Here is a 13019-nt window from a genome sequence, read left to right on the forward strand (position 1 = left end):
TTCTTTGGCTTATATCAAGCGCGTATCGAGAACACTGCAATGACAGCATTGTCATCTATAGAGATAAAAAATAGTTATGTCATTATACCAATTTCGTGACGCACGCAATAATGCACTCTCACTGACACGAGAAATCAAACAGTTGCTGTCTGAGAGCCTCCATTAAGATTCCATTTGCCTACCCTAGGCACACCGTTTTTCATTGGATCATCTGGGGCGGGGGAATCCCTTGATTTAGTTACTAGCTCGCTGATGGTAACAGTTACAGCGGAGACGGCATCTGGCTATGGATTCTGATCATCATGAAGTCACTGTCCGTCAATTCTATGTGCGAGCGAAACGTTTTCTTGTTGTATGGTCAGGTCCACTAGTCTAACATAACCCATCATGGCCATTATGAAAGACTGCTTTGAGAACAACCTGCAGGTATTTCCAGTATTCTGGAAAATTCTACCATTGGCTTGATTACCAGGCCCGTTCAATATGAACCCTGTCATGGATTTACGACTCGTGCCGGATATTTTGTAGGTACCCAAGCTACCAAAAAAGTTTGTGGGAAGGGGTGAAGAAAAAACGTGCCCTTTACTATTTACTTAGGGTAAAAAACAGGTGGAAACCTGTACGTCATAAAAGCACAGCTCAATACTACTCCAAGAGGTCTTCCGACTACGCATTAGGTCGTAGCCAAGTTGACTTACCGCAGTTCTAGAAGGCATTAAATAATGTACGGTGACATTTGTAAAATCAGCAGATGTCACTTATCAGGAACTTGTTTCTTTTCGGATTTGGCGACTCAGAAAATCGCCAGAGAGTATTACCCAGAAAAAGCATCCAAAAATGTTTAGAGACAAGAGAGTGTTTTATGAACAGCAAAATTTAGTAGTCCATTATACGCTAAACGCGCGCGCGCGCCCGCGCCCACACACACACACACACACACACACACACACACACTAGTGAAGTTACTATGTGTGCGAAGTTAATAATGAACCCGATTGCAACGTCCCGCAATGGACATTACAACACGCAGTTCTAAATAATCCTGGAAGCACTGAGTTCACGTATGCTTCAAGAATAAATAATGTCTGAAATAAGTGAGTCAGTTCAAGCAACTTCTTTCAGTATTCATATCCAACCATTGAACATGAAAGGCTAAAAGGAATTACAGGTATAAAAATAATCCAGTGCAGTTTCTAGGCACCAGTTGAAAATTACGCAGCGAAGTAAAAATCAGACCAGATGTAACGGATGGCAAACAAACATAATATTAACGTATTTGAGTGATGTTCCTGCAAAGCAGACTTACGTTGGAAAGATACTATACAGGCGATAATTTTAGACTCTAAAAGGAACAACACCTACTAAATATAAACAGATGATAATACGAAGTTCAGATCGCTCATTACTAGTTTTGGTTTCGTTCAATCGTCAGGCAACCAAATGAATAATGAAGTGCGACCTGCACTTCTTAATATTAACACTGTCAGCATTTTAAAATAAGTCAACTGAGATAAGAACTTTCTTTTTATAAGAAAAAATGTGTACGTAACTTATATAGTGATTAGTGGGAAACGACGTGCATCAGCCACTGCTGAAGCATCAATTCCATGTTGGACGCAGGGTTAGGACTCGTAAATCACCAGTGATAAAGCTAGGTATCTAATGATCCAACCCTTAGAAAAGGTATACTGATCAATCTGCTGCTGTTCTGTCACTATCCAGCTAACGTGCAGTGAACGTAGCTTTCACGAGTATTAGCTAGATACTGGGATAACCGCAGCACACTGACCACCATCCCTTTTTTAAAGGTTGTCTTCACTGAAGAATTACGAGACTTTACATCTAACATCCGACAGTGGCTAATGCACCTGGCTTCTCACAGATATCACTACATAACTTAGGCACGCCATTTTTTTTAACTTACTCCTTTCTCAATTAGACATCTATGTTAACCCTTTCAGACCCTCTGACTACAACAGTGTACATTATCTCTTAATGTGTCTTGGTTGCAACAGAAATATTTTTCCCCAATGGAAATCTGAAGTACACATTTGTGAATGTTCAGTTTTTCCATCATGCACAAGTGCTGCCAACTGGTGGGTATAATATTATTTTGCGTGATAGTGAATGACAAATTCATTTATTAAAACAGTGAACATTTCAAAATTAGTTATTTTGGTCCATAAGTAGAACCCAAGTGTAGAAAGTATTTCGAAAACGTGTACATATTTTGTATTTTTTTAGTCGCTAGTCTTCTGATTGGCTTGATGTGGCCACCACGAATTCCTCTGCTGTGCTAACGTCTTCATCTTAGAGTAGCACTTTCAACCTGCGTCCTCAATTATTTGCTGTATGTATTCCAATCTGTCTCCCTCTACAGTTTTTATCCTCTACAGCTCCTCCTAGTATCACGGAAGTCATTCCCTCGGGTATTAACATGATGTCTTTTCATCTTGTCCTCCGTATCAGAGCTTTCCACATATTCCTTTCCTCTCCCATTCTGTGCAGAACCTCCTCATTCCTTACCTTATCAGTCCACCTAATTTTCACCTTTGGTCTGTAACACCACATCTCAAATGCTTCAGTCTAAGTTTCACTACCATACAATGCTGAGATACAAACGTACATTCTAAAATTAAGGCCTATGTTTGATCCTATTAGACTTCTCTTGGGCATCTTGGCCAGGAATGCCCTTTTTGCCATTGCTAGTCTGCTTTTGATGTCCTCCTTGCTCCGTCCGTAATTGGTTATTTTGCTACCTAGGCAGCAGAATTCCCTAACTTCATCTATTTGGCGACCATCCATCCCGATGTTAAGTTTCTCGCTGTTCTCGTTTCTGCCTTTTCATTACTTTCGCCTTTCTTCGATTTAGTCTCAATCCATATTCTCTACGCAAACTGTTCATTCCATTCAGACGAACATGTAATACTTCTTCACGACTCCTGAACCTTTCTTATTACCATTATTGCTTCTTCGATGTACTGATTCAACAGAAGGGGCGAAAGACTATATCCGTGTCTTACACCCTTTTTAATCCGAACACTTCGTTCTTGGTCGCCCACTCTTATTATTCCCTTTTGGCTCTTATACATATTATATATATCACGCGTCTCTCCCTCTACCTTACCCCTATTTTTCTCAGAATTTCGAACATCTTGAACCATTTTACATTGTCGAATGCTTTTTCCAGGTCGACAAATCCTATGAACGTGTCTTGGTTTTTCTTTAGTTTTGTTTCCATTATCAACTGCAACGTCAGAATTGCCTCTGTTGCCTTTACTTTCCTACAGCCAAACTGATCATCATCTAACACATCCACAATTTTCTTTTCCATTCTTCCGTTTATTACTCTTGTCAGCAACTTGGATTCACGAGCTATTAAGCTTATTGCGCGGTAAGTTTCGTACTTGTCAGCTCTTAACAGTCTTCGGAATTGCGTGAATGATATTTCCGAAAGTTACATGCTATGTCCCCAGGCTCATACAATATACACCAACGTGAATAGTCGTTTTGTTGCCACTTCCCCAATGATTTTAGAAATTCTGATGGAATGTTATCTATCCCTTCTGCCTTATTTGATCTTAAGTCCTCCAAAGCTCTTTGTACCGTTCCCACTAATCCGCCCTCCCCTCTGTACTCAACAGTGGAATTCCCGTTGCACTTGATGTTACCAGCACTACTTTTAATTTCATCGAAGTTTTTTTTTTTTTTTTTTTTACTTTCCGGCGTTCTGAGTCAAATCTGGATGGTATTATGTTGGCCTTTTTGTTGTCGACGAAGTGGAGGAGAGGAGATTTGCTACGTTATTCACTTCCGACCAGAATCCGTAACGACGACTTTCATCTATATACAAAAAGGCCCGCCATCAAACACACTACATACTTTATATCGAGTTGATTGTAGAATAAAGAAGCAAATTCGAGAAAAACGCTATAAATTAAAATACTCCGAGAAAGCCTTCGTAGTTAACGCATCTGCAGCAGTTGAAGGCAAGTTGTTAATGTATGTTACGAAGAGAGTGCCCTCGGTACGTAACCCTAAGGAAAACATGTTAACAATATCCCATAAGATGCTAGCTCATGTCTTGTTATGCGAGAGTGAAATGCAACCTTCTGCTTCCTACTGTTCGGATTAGGCAACCGAATGTCTTAATCTTGATTCCTTCTATTTCAGCTATACAGGGTGTCTCAGAAACATTGCGAAAAACTTCGAAATGTCTTAAGGAACAATTCGAGGATAGGAACCCATGTCCGAAAACGTCATCCAGAGACGCCACAGAGCATCATTGCTATAGGCGCCGGCGCATAGGCCACCCCTCGGCGGCAAATGTGACTTTGCACGCTGACGGACCGTAGACGGACAGTCCCGCAATGTTGTTTGTTGTTCAATGATCGCTTGATTGCCAAGATCGCTAGTGGAGAACATGGTTCGAACTGCTGCGAATACTAGCCTTGTCTCCTATGAACATGATGCTCTGTTGCCTCAGTGGATGACGATTTCAGACGCTGGTATCTATCTACAGTTTATTTTTCTTCTATACACCGAGAGCCGGCCGCGGTGGTCTAGCGGTTCTAGGCGCTCAGTCCGGAACCGCGGGACTGCTACGGTCGCAGGTTCGAATCCTGCCTCGGGCATGGATGTGTGTGATGTCCTTAGGTTAGTTAGGTTTAAGTAGTTCCAAGTTCTAGGGGACTGATGAGCACAGATCTTAAGTCCCATAGTGCTCAGAGCCATTTTGTACACCGAGAAACAATTGAGATTTTAGAGGGTATGGAAACCAATGTCCGAAACCGTAATCTTCGAGGCAATAAGAGAATCGCATTCATAGGATACAAGGCCTTTCCACTCAGCAGTTAGCTCCATCTTCTCCACTGGCGATCGTGACAATCAGTCGCGATCACTGAATAACTAACATGGTGAGACGTACCTCCTAAAGGTCCGTCAGCGTACAAAGTCACTTTCGCTGCCGAAGGGGTGGCCTCGTGGCAAGCGCCGGAGCCTGCAACACTGACGGTCTGTAACGTCGTTGGATGAAGTTCCCGGACACGCGTTCGCATCCTCGATTTGTTCAAGACACGTTTACAATCCCTCTAAGTCTGTCGCAAAATTTCTGTGGGTAGTTCTATATTAAAAAGTATATTGAAGTCGCAGAAGACACTCTATACCCGCAATTTCTGAGAAGTATCTTCCAGTAACTCGTGTCAGAAAGAACACAATGCCTGCTCCGCTGAAGTACTATAACCAAAACTGAATTGTTCACCTAACAGTATGTTGTCCTCTTGACCTTGCTGAACTGACACCTCCGCCCACTACCAATTAGCTCGAAGTGATTAGAAGCAAATACAGTTTTATATGGATAGACTGCGGGAATTACAATGTTAAAAAAATTGGGAGGTACTGCAGCAACATTTATTTTTCATGCTACTATATACCGATCACTTCAGCTAGTGTCACGTCGCGAACTAGCACATGGACTTAACACTACTTACAATGTAAGTGCAGCGTTTTCCTTTCGCCACTACTGCAAAGCTTGTGCTTCGGTTGTACAATGATTCTGGATAAGCTTTAGTCTTGTGGTTGTCTAATAATGAAGTAGTTTATCACTTTTCAGCACAAAAATCAACACACTGGGTATAATGTAAGGTTTTCTCTTGTATGCAATATTAAGTGCGATAGCACGAAGGTTAAATAATAACGGCAACCAGAGTTTTTTGCTTCATAGCCCAAGTGTAGAAAGAGAACGTGGGTTTCCAACCGTCATTTACTCACTTTGCCCACACATCTGGTTTTGGCACACGTCCTAGATGTGCGGGCTCTGATCGAAAGCATGTTAGGTCAATTCGACCAACGACACTATCAAAATACGAAATCACATTGTACCATCACAATTGTGTGTATGCAGTGTGGACGTAAGTAGTTACCACTTACAAATTTGCTCGTATATTCAATTATGTTAGCGTAATTTGTCATTACATTACTGACTTTTGTTATGGGTAGTAAAGAAAGACTACGAGAGATATCCAATTACATCTGTCACAGAGTGAAGTAGTGCCTTTCACAATAATGCGGAACTGAAGAATAATTACAGTATCTCTCAACTGACAGGAAAATCCCTCCCTCCCCCCCCCTCTCTCTCTCTCTCTCTCTCTCTCTCTCTCTCTCTCTCTCTCTCTCTCTCTGTGTGTGTGTGTGTGTGTGTGTGTGTGTGTGTGTAAAACGTTACTGTCAAAAGAAAACATACAGTACAACCTTATCAATTACAAGATTCGATTGCGTATGGTCGAAGTATGCACTCAATTTTCACTTGTTACAAAGTAATACGAACAATACAGTGGCCTGTATTGCATCCTGCGACGGAAAGTTTACAGTCCATGCAATGTATGACTTCTGCAGGAATACAAGAACCTTCCTCTCGCGCGGCCGACGTGATGTTTACACTCTAAGAATGTTTACACATTATGGCTCGTCTTATCAGCAACAGCAGTGTAGTGTTCCGGAATTCATACTGTCCAAGTAATGTACGTACGTAGCTACAACTACTTTTAACTGACAACTTAGTGTCCAGTCTAAATACAAGCAGAAAATTGTGCCCAAGCAATCCGAATATCAAATCTATGTAATGCCTGTGCTTACAAACATAATAACAGACCTCATCGAAAATTACAGCTGTTTGTCACCCTTCAGATGAATAAGTTTTAAACTGCTGGTTTTTTCTTTGAAATTTCTTCTAGCAAAGTGATAAAATACAGCGGGGTCACAAATATTTATGTGCATGAAACCAAAACATTTCAACACACAAAACTGAAGTTTTACAAGACGACCAAAGATTTTTATTATAAAAAAATCAAGCAAAAGAATATTATGTATTAGGGGCAGTTCGAATTAACAATGGAAAATACAACAGATATTCATCAGATTACATTTGTTTATATAACGTCACGCAAGCTCGAGAAAACCTGATACAATTAACACTAATTAGGCGGCTATTTCTCCTGGATTTTATTACAACTATTTCCAATAGCGACTTTACACACTGGCACCACATTACCGAATTTAAACATTAAAAGTTACAGTGAGAGAACTAGCGAAAGCGAAAAAAAGTCCTTGCATATGGAATTTTCACGCTTTTCTTGCTTCAGGTCAAATATTCGATAACGACGTAACAGTAGGTCCGTGTAACATTGTCTGTACTACAAAAACTGCCTAACTACTACTAGACTCTTCTCATAACGCACGTATATATAAACTAAAAGGTTTTTCGTCATACTATCGCGACGATACAGAACCAAATAGTTGTAGACCTTCTCACAGAGACTTTGAGAAATCTATACAAACGCGCAATTTTTATAAGAACAATAAGAAATGTAAGTCAGAACAACTAGAAGTTTACGGAAAAAACTGCGTAGTTTGCGAGACTACTTTGATTCTGTAAAGCATAATTACTTAAAGTGGATTAATTACTCGTTGGAAAATACACACCAATGTTACAGAAACTGAATGTTTCCAAATACACACACATCACATTAGAACGATCTGTGTCAATACACTAGCGTACTTTATACTACAGCTGGAGTTGTCCAAACTTAACCTCTACGGACCACTATGCGCATCAAAATCAGCTGTTTATGTTTCACAATGGCGGATGGTACAAAGATGCCAAAAATTTGTGCGAGTGTTATGTGATAAAACTAAAACGAAAAGCATAAAGCTGAGAGAACTTACCTCTAATTTATTTCTGTTTGCATGGATCATTCTGCTACAACGCAGTACAATGCTTCCAAATGGAAATTCCTACGTCGACATACATCTAACAAAGAACGAAATTACGACAGGTACATTCAAATTACGTACGAAGATGCACCGAACGGAAGTCCAAGACAATGTTTATAATTTTATGCATTATTAAATCCATTTTACAGTGACACGATCGCACAACAATACGAAAAAAACTCTAAATGAAATCTCTGTTCTTCCAACCACTGTTTCTAATGTTTACCACAAGCTACTGGCGTCTCACGCTTGCACTGGGGTTTTCAGTGACAGTACGGGCCGCACGAACTTCGCTTCCACCAATCGCGTCGCTCCTCGCCTGGTTCGCTCTTCTAACTGGTCGAGAGTACCTAAACAAAAACAACTACAGCTGCTCCTAGTGACGTCACGGGGTAGGGGGTCGATGAACAAAGCGCGATCAATGTCATTTCGTATACATCGCACAGCAGGCTGCGTGGCATTGTTGTTTCCGCTGCGTGTTTCGCGACTAAGAAAAAGATTCACTTCTGGTATCTTTTTTGCGGACTGTGAAAACCTTACACTGATTCATAACTAACTTAACAAATTCATCACGTTTATAACAGAACGCAAATTAATTTTCCGTTAAGTAATTTATTATTTAATGTGATCATCAGAATTGCATATATTACAAATATATGACTCTATTCCAACGTTTAACTTGTTACTAAACACTGGGTGTAATTTTACAGAGCTTTTATGCTAGCATAAGTTCACCATTAATCGAGTTTGTTTACTGTCATAAACAATGATTTTTTCCGGCCATTAAATGAATGTATCTTGGTGTAATTAATTTTTGTCTGCTTTCCATTTTTATTACTAATACTGTATGAAAGAGAGCACTTAATGATGATCTACTGATTACTTTTACAACTTTTTGCAACGTATTGACTGTGAACCTGTTTACTGCACTATAGAAATATCACCTAGATAATTTCTCATTTTTGGTGTTTTCAGTTGGCTGTACTACTCAAGTGAATAGATGCCCACTTTCATATGTCTATTACTAACTTATACAAACACATTTCAATTGAAAAAAACTCATTCAGAATAAAGGTGAAGCAAGAGTAAGTATTCTGACTGACTGGCTTTAAGGAGACATTCTGAACAAGTTTAACCAAACTCATTTTACTGCAAACAGAATTCCCACTAACACCCAGGCCACTGCTGAAGCAGCCTTTGTAAGTAAACTGAATAATTTAACTTGTTGTTAATCATTAGTACTTGACACACTGGTTACTAGAATACCTCAGACAGTATTCTACATGAATGCAGGTGAGTCAACATTTAAGAAGAGGTGTGTTCTGGAAAAGTATCAGAAATTATTGTGGAAACTGTTACACATTTATGTCTCCCATAGTGGTGTACTATCTGCTTTCAAGCCCCATGATGTCTCAGTTTCTAGGGCTGGAAGTGATCACTGGCCCTGACAGCTCAACAAACAATAAATTAAATGCGCAATCTGAACTGAAACACACAAAAAGGAAACAATGGACCTCTACTCTTTGGAACATATCTATGAGTTTCTGGGTTATGAGCATAGAAAGTAAATGAAACCAGATCATTTTAAATGCTCAGCACATGTGTGTTCCCATTAATTTCTATCACCCATACGTTCACCCATAAAAATGGTAACCAAACAATCTCAGTGTTAGTTTCTAATATCCATTTTTCACCACCCAACTTACTACTTCATCACAAGCAGGTAAGCATTGTTGAGTATTGATATTTTATTGCTCGTATTCCACTGCCTCTCAGAAAACTCTGTTTTCATTCCAAAAGTCTTCAAGTATTACTACCCTCAGATAAATATCTCACTGGAGATACAGGAACAAACAAGTGCACTATATGATATAGAGGCACTGTAAACTTCTCCTCTCCCCCCTCCTCCACTCATATTACACTGCATGCTGGCTTATGTAATAAATCCTCTGCAAAAGTGGAACATATCTAAATTAGTGTACTTGCTGGAAAATTACATTTGTTTTGCACTGCATGGATATGTATAATGTATTTTCACAAGCACATGTGGAATACACTTCACAGAATAATTTAAAAAAAAGAGTAGTTGGTAATTATTTAGTAATCAAAGTAATTTGCAAGTCACTTTCCTCAGTTTACATCTCCCTGGGTCCATAAAAAGTAAGCATATTGATGCACATTGTACCCAGCCACAGCATGCAATTTGAACATTTGTGACACGTTAAAACTGCATGTTGGAACAGTAATCAGTTCTAGATAATTTCCCAACTAGTGACAGGTTCAAGCTGCAAGTCTGTTCACAAAATCTTCAGAGAGGGTTCAAATAGTAGATCATTGCTTGCAAATGGCAGATATCCACGTCTTCCACATAGCTTTAAAGAGTCCCACATCTTCATTGCAGCACTTTGTGTCTCCTCTCAGTGAGTAGGGTTTTTACCCACATTTGTTCTCATTCTAACTATTCACTTTGACACAACCTATGTTTGAACTATCACAATGGTCTGCATTACAATGCAATTCTAAACTACTTGTACTTTCCAAGTTTAACGAATATATACTTCAATGGTTTGCAGCTGGGTGAGCTTGCAGACAAGGTGGGACATTTAATTGAGTGTTATGCCTGACGTCTTCCTGCAGAAACCTTTTTTATGCTCATCCAGATAGAAACCTAAGAACCTTATATTAATTTACTTCTTTCATTTCACCTCAAGTGTTCCTCACTTCTTTACACCACGTTTTCTACAACATTCACTACATATATATACACACACCACAACCCACTGTATGGTGAACAGTGAAGAGCGACTTGTACCATTCTTAACCCCACCTGTCCTTTTTCCATTTTCATGTGGAGTGCTGGCACAATGACTGCCCGACTGCCTGGATGCCCCCCCCCCCCTCCCCATGTTCAGCCTATCTTCTGTTTATTCTCACTGTCTGCACATGAGCCTGCTTCAAAATGGTTCAAATGGCTCTAAGAACTATGGGACTTAACATCTGAGGTCATCAGTCCCCTAGACTTAGAACTACTAAAACCTAACTAACCTAAGGACAGCACACACATCCATGCCTGAGGCAGGATTTGACCTGTGACTGTAGCAGCAGCGTGGTTCTGGACTGAAGCGCCTAGAACCGCTTGGCCACAGCGGCCGGCGAGCCTGCTTCAAATACCTGTTCTCTAAATTAATGTAACAGCATTTTCGAGATCAGTATCACATTTTTTTCGGCCGTTTCCACTTTTGTTCCCAAACAACTATGTTGCAGTTCTGTGTGGGCCACACTGATCTGTTCAGATACTAACCGTGCACCTCTGAATTCCATCGACACCTTCCATCAGGCTGACTGGATGAACATAAAAAAAAAAAAAAATTCCAGTAGGACTCTAAGAATATGTCACACTAGACTCCTACAACAATTTGTGAAGTGTAAGAACTACTCTGTCCAGAATTCTCAAATCTGTCTTCCATTCCTGTTCCCAATTACTGATTTAATGAGCTTATTCCATTTCATACTAACTCATTGTGTCACACCTAGAAAGTTTCAATGCACTCAAAGTGTAGGACTAATTATGAAATATGATGCTATTCTGTTCTTTCTCTCTGTTATGAATATTATCTTGCAGTTATGCACAATTAAACTGAACTGTCATTGAGAATATTAAGTGGAAATACTGTTTAAGTAGTTCTGCATGACTTTGCAATCATTCAGTCATGAGTGTCTCCTGTAGACACCATTCAAGTGAACAATCTGAGACTGCAGGAGGTCCTATCTATTAAACATTTACATATACTCCTAGAAGTTACTCTAATATCTGCCGAACATATAGGGTCCAACATAATAAACTTCCACTTTAACTTCCTTTCTCTGTTGATCACTCCATCCCCCGTTTCGCCTTCATGCATCTTGTGTCAGTTGTCATACTGTAAATTTGCATTACCACCTCATAAAATCTGCAACAGTAAATGATTTGTTTTTCTTTCTCTTACTCTCTGATTCCAAACAGCAAGCAAATAACTTTAAATACTTTTTCTTTCATGTACATATTCCCAAAATTATTCCACTCAACTTAAGGTGTTTTTTGGAAAAAAAACTAACAGTTGAATTTGAGCCTTAACTGCAATGACAGCCATACTACAATGAATGTCTCTTCATTATAATTAAAGTAATATTTCCTTCACATAACATCTGTTTCCTCTTGTAAATTATTTTCCTAGGCTTATAGGTCATTAATACATGAGAAATGAGGTCTTATTATGAAAAAAGCAGCACATCAAGGATTAAATTATAATTGTGAACAAAGTGCTCATTGGAGCTAATTATCTCAGTTTACATTTAAACTAAAATGACATACATTTGCAAAAGACATAATGCGTGCTATTAATATTTATGAAAGAAGGGTGTTTACTTACCAACTGCCAAAACAAGATTAACTGGAATAGGGCAGAAGTTTGGAACACAATCAAATTATTTAATTTCTTTGTGTGCATCTGCACTATTCCATTTGTTGTATCAGCAGCTGGGAAGTAGGTGCTCCTTTTCTGTCATATATTGTTAATAGATGTTTATTTTACTTTGAAAGAGATACTGTATTCAAACAATCTGCAAATAATTATTACACTACGTGTGTGTGTGGTCTGTTGCAGATGGTAGACTACCAATGAAAGTAAAGTAACAATAGTACTGTACATGGAATTTATTGAATGAAGTTGATCATTGTGGATTCAACAGGAAGTAGTGGATTTAAAAATAACATTGAATGGATAAAGTGACAATGTTTCAAAAATGCTGAAAAATACTTGCCAGAATTCTGAATTATAGTATAACACACACTTTTAACCTGTAATTTCCTGTTTCTTTTAATACTGAACACCCTTACATATGTTAACTCAAACTGATGTCAGCATACAAACCTAGTTTTTAATTTTGGATTACTTTTTTTAAAATAAAAATGGCTATTATATACTGACAGTCAGAATCACCTTCTATTCAGGTCAAGATAACAATAAGTTTTGTGGGGCAGCTTCCATGAGTTAATTGCGCCAAACTAGAAATATGCAAGTACTGCACAATATGATTTCAGTCACTTTTAATGAACATCACTGTTACAGCAAGAGATCAAAATATTTAGGTTCTTATAATAATTTTATCTCAAAGTAATACTTAAAGCAATACAAATTTATTAAAACAACAACATGAAAACAATGACAAAGTAAAAATTCAGATTCATTTTCTGCAAACAAATCCTCTAG

The 13019-nt window shown here is 38.8% G+C and overlaps 1 protein-coding gene across 5 annotated transcripts in view; it reads right to left on the reverse strand.

Annotated features, from left to right (window-relative positions):
• Positions 1-8053, reverse strand: part of LOC124721389 (F-box/LRR-repeat protein 20) — a 288331-nt gene extending 280278 nt beyond the window's left edge. For 2 of the 5 annotated variants that reach the window (XM_047246327.1, XM_047246328.1), the window contains exon 1: positions 7723-8051. In XM_047246327.1, the coding sequence (XP_047102283.1) occupies positions 7723-7752 (30 nt within the window). In that variant the 5' untranslated portion in view covers positions 7753-8051. Of the gene's footprint in view, positions 1-7722 lie in introns of all 5 variants that reach the window. The other 3 variants (XM_047246325.1, XM_047246326.1, XM_047246329.1) reach the window with 3 other exon arrangements.
• Between the last annotated feature and the right edge of the window lie 4966 nt (positions 8054-13019).

This window comes from Schistocerca piceifrons, chromosome X (genome assembly GCF_021461385.2).
Source record: "Schistocerca piceifrons isolate TAMUIC-IGC-003096 chromosome X, iqSchPice1.1, whole genome shotgun sequence".
In the NCBI taxonomy this organism is placed as follows: Eukaryota; Metazoa; Arthropoda; class Insecta; order Orthoptera; family Acrididae; genus Schistocerca; species Schistocerca piceifrons.